The sequence below is a fragment of the Gekko japonicus genome, unplaced genomic scaffold, assembly GCF_001447785.1.
Source record: "Gekko japonicus isolate JY-2015 unplaced genomic scaffold, Gekko_japonicus_V1.1 scaffold3050, whole genome shotgun sequence".
NCBI lineage: Eukaryota > Metazoa > Chordata > Lepidosauria > Squamata > Gekkonidae > Gekko > Gekko japonicus.
In genome coordinates this window covers 1-3,758 of record NW_015177106.1, presented here as the reverse complement: position 1 = coordinate 3,758, position 3,758 = coordinate 1, and the positions used below count along the sequence as shown (strand labels likewise).

The 3,758-nt window shown below is 49.9% G+C and overlaps 1 protein-coding gene across 1 annotated transcript in view; it reads right to left on the bottom strand.

Annotated features, from left to right (window-relative positions):
- The window catches only part of UBTD2 (ubiquitin domain containing 2), a 5,250-nt gene extending 5,052 nt beyond the window's left edge, over positions 1 to 198 (bottom strand). Inside the window, exon 1 of the mRNA XM_015428300.1 lies at positions 171 to 198. Coding sequence (XP_015283786.1) covers positions 171 to 198 — 28 coding nt within the window. The remainder of the gene's footprint in view (positions 1 to 170) is intronic.
- Between the last annotated feature and the right edge of the window lie 3,560 nt (positions 199 to 3,758).

The following is a 3,758-nucleotide window of genomic DNA, read 5'->3' as shown; positions in this document are numbered from 1 at the left end:
GGTGGGGAGATCCAGCTCTGTGGTTGAAAGCACGCTGGAGAGGGGGGGAAAGTGCACAGCAAAAACATCGCCTTTCCCTGAGACTCGTTTTCAATCTCGCCTCGGCACTCTGCCCCCCCTCCCGGCTCCCTGCTCGCCATCACAAAGCGGAGCCCCGACTGAGCGCTTACCTAAAAGGAGGCGAGAGAACCACGCCATGACAACCACACGCCACCGCATGTCGCCATCACAAAGCGGAGCCCCGACCGAGCGCTTACCCAGTCGGCTGAGGGCCCGTGGTGGGCACCATCTTGCAAGGGGCGGTGCTTGGCCGGCCTCCTTCCTCCCCCTTAGCATCGCCACCATCTCCCCTCCACGCCGCGGCCGCCAGAACTGCCCGACTCTGCTCTTTCTCGCACCGCCTCAGCCGCCGCCGCTGTGTGAGGGAGCGCAGCTTCTGCCCGACGACGGGCCTCCCTCTGGCGCCATTTCCAGTCGTTTCCAGCCATGGCGAGTGAGAGAGACGGCAGGCGGGGAAGGGTCGCTGCGGGAGGCCACCCCCTGCTCGCCGCTCGCTTCTCTCCTTCCAAACGGCGGCGGCATGCGCAGGGAACGCTCTTTTCGTTTTGGGGGGATTTTAATATCCCCCAGATATTTTTTCAAAGGTTATCGATTTTTGTGCACACGTGGGGACCGCCCCACGTGTGCACAAACCTCTCCCTGCCCCCCAAGTGCCCCCGAAGTGCAAATATAGATATCCGCACGGAGGGGGCAACTTGGCTATTAGTATAAGGATGATGAATGGAATCAGACCTCAGCAGACAGTATGGAGAACTGGATTCCTATAGTCAAGATTCCTTTTAGTACCATTCCAATGTCATCCTTAAGGAACAAGATGACTGTCTTTAAAAGGTAAAGGTTCCCTTGCTTGAAAGCCAGTCGAATCCAACTCTACGGTTGCGGTGCTCATCTCCGTTTCAAGGCCGAAGAGCCAGCGTTGTCCGAAGAGATTTCCGTGGTCATGTGGCCAGCATGACTAAACACCAAGGCACACGGAATGCTGTTACCTTCTCACCGAAGCGGTACCTATTTATCTATTTGCAATTTCTTGTTTTTGAACTGCTAGGTTGGCAGGAGCTGGAACTAGAGACGAGAGCTCACTCAGTCATGCGGCACACTCGGGTCTCGAACTGCTGAACTACCGACCAGCTCAATGTCATCCTTAAGGAACAAGGTCACTGTCTTTACTCTGTGGTAAAGGAATAGGAGAGCAAGTTGCCTACTCGCATGGTTGTGGTGAATAAGAAGAAGTGTTTCTTTTTATACCCCACTTTTCTCTACCCAAAGGAGTCTCAAAGCGGCTTACAATTGTCTTTCCTTCCTCTCCCCACAGCAGACACCCTGTGAAGTAGGTGGGGCTGAGAGAGCTCTGAGACAACTGCTCTTGAGAGAACAGCTCTGAGAGAACTGTGGCTGATCCAAGGTCACCCAGCTGGCTGCATCTGGAGGAGTGGGGACTCAAACCCAGTTCTCCAGATTAAGAGTCTGCCACTTACTACACCACACTGGCTCTCCACATTCAGAGACAGTAAACCTCCGAATAGAAGTGCAAGAGGGAACATCAGGGGAAGGCCCCAGCCTCTGTGCTCTGTTGCTGAGTCTCCAGAGGAACTGATTGGCCACTGTGTGAGACCGGATGCTGGGCTAGATGGTGTAATCCATCAAAGTTCCTACATTCTTAAAGATGCATACTAGGTTCATAAGAGGCTTGCTTTTCTGTAGACATGGATGAAGCAGCAGAGTGGTCTCCTTTGGGAGCATCTTCCCAGCTTATTTGGCATTAGCATTCTTATGTGCTTGTATTGTTTTTGTTAAGATGTATTTACTTTTGGGACTGTAACATTAAGAATAATGCATTAGATTAGCCCAGCCTTCCAAAATTATTTTTCAATGGCATCTCTCTTTCTGGGAGAATGACCAGATTTATCCATAAAATAGAAGATGCTGGATTGGGGGGGGGGGGGTTTTCATGACCTAGAGGTCTACACTATGCTTTGCAATTGCTAAAGACATAGACAGCGCTGATTTGCAGCCTTCCTATTGAAACTGAGGTTTGTGCCAACTAACACAACTTGGAACACTCTTAGGTAGTGCAACTAGCTTTATTGTTTTTTGTTCTGTATGATTTCTGAGTAAATTGCTGGCAATAACTATTTTTCCTTCCTTGATACTTTTGAATAAATTTAATATTATTATATAAATAGCAGTCTGGTTCTTGTCCACACTCACCCTGGGGACTCACGGGGTTTAACCTCTTGTTTACTTGAGAAGGAAGGAAGGAAGGAAGGAAGGAAGGAAGGAAGGAAGGAAGGAAGGAAGGAAGGAAGGAAGGCTCCATTAAAAAAAAATAACAGAAGAAAACAAGTACCTTTTACCTTATGTACAACAAGAATCATTACAGGTAAAAATCAGAGAATTTTGGTCTGAACTCCAAAGAGCTTGAAGATTTTTTGTAAAAAAGTTGGTTTAATGGTCACACACAAACTAGAAGTCAAGTCTATATTGAAATAGGATTAGAAGAAACATGCGCATATTTTGTTCAAAAACGGAGCTGTGTCAAGTCTTAATTATATTAACAGCACAATTGGGTGGTGGAGTGCACAGGGAGCTGATGAGGCACTCCACAGATGTATCTCCAAGATACGCTGGCAGAGCACCTTGTGGGCACTGTGCTGCAACCAGGCACCAGTGTGGAAACACTGCAGAGCAACAATGGTGCAAGCCATTGCATCAGCAAGGAAAGGGGTGGACCAGGAGCATGGCAGGCATTAGTTGGCTCCCTAAGCTTCTCCACCCTGGCCATGTCCCTCCCCCAATAACTGGCAGAAAGATACACCAGAAAAACCACAGTGCAGCCGGTAGGCGCACATACAGTGGGACAGACCAAACACCCCTATACAGGTCCCACCAAAAGCCCAGGCAGAGCACAGGATGCCAGTTACAACTGCAACCTAGTGGCAGCCAAATCCCCTCCTCTGAACTCACCCCCCCCAACCACACACTATGTAAACTGCAGCCAGGCTGCCAGGATCAGTAGGGAGGATGCGCAGCATGAGACCTTGTCTCAGAGATCTCTGCCATGCACACTTGATTGCAAAGCACTGCACTTTGGCAGTGGGAGAGGGCACTTAGCACCACCAAGGGAGCATTTAGAACTAACACCCAAGGGGGAGAGAAAAGTCCATGCTGGTCCTTTCCGCACTTGGATCTCATCCCTGGTTTTATCAGAGTTCAACTCGCGACACAATACCTTGCATTTATCCCTGGTTATAACAGCATCTGTTTATCCTGGGACAAGTGTGGGGCGAAACCAGGGTGACCTCAATGCAATGAGGAAACAAAAAATATCCCAAGATAATTACAGGGGTGAACTTGCGTGTAGGGTAGAATGTAAGTTCGGGGACACGGTTGAACCAGGATTTAAGGTCTAGTGCGGAAAGGACCGCTATGTGGCTAACGTCTCTCATTTCAAAGCCTTAATGGGTACTCCGCACCAGAGGCTCAACCCAAAGGGGTGACTATGCAGTGACAGGTAAGCAGGGATGGGAATCCAGCTGTTCCAGTTCAGGAGTCCTCATCTGCCTCCACTGTACCCTGCACAAGCCTGAGCACCTCCCAACAGTGTTGGCTCCCAGATCCAAGGCCAATGGTGTGTATATATGGGGGCAACTCGAGCCAGGCCACTGCCCCGTATTTGAAAGCCGTACAACCAGGCTCTG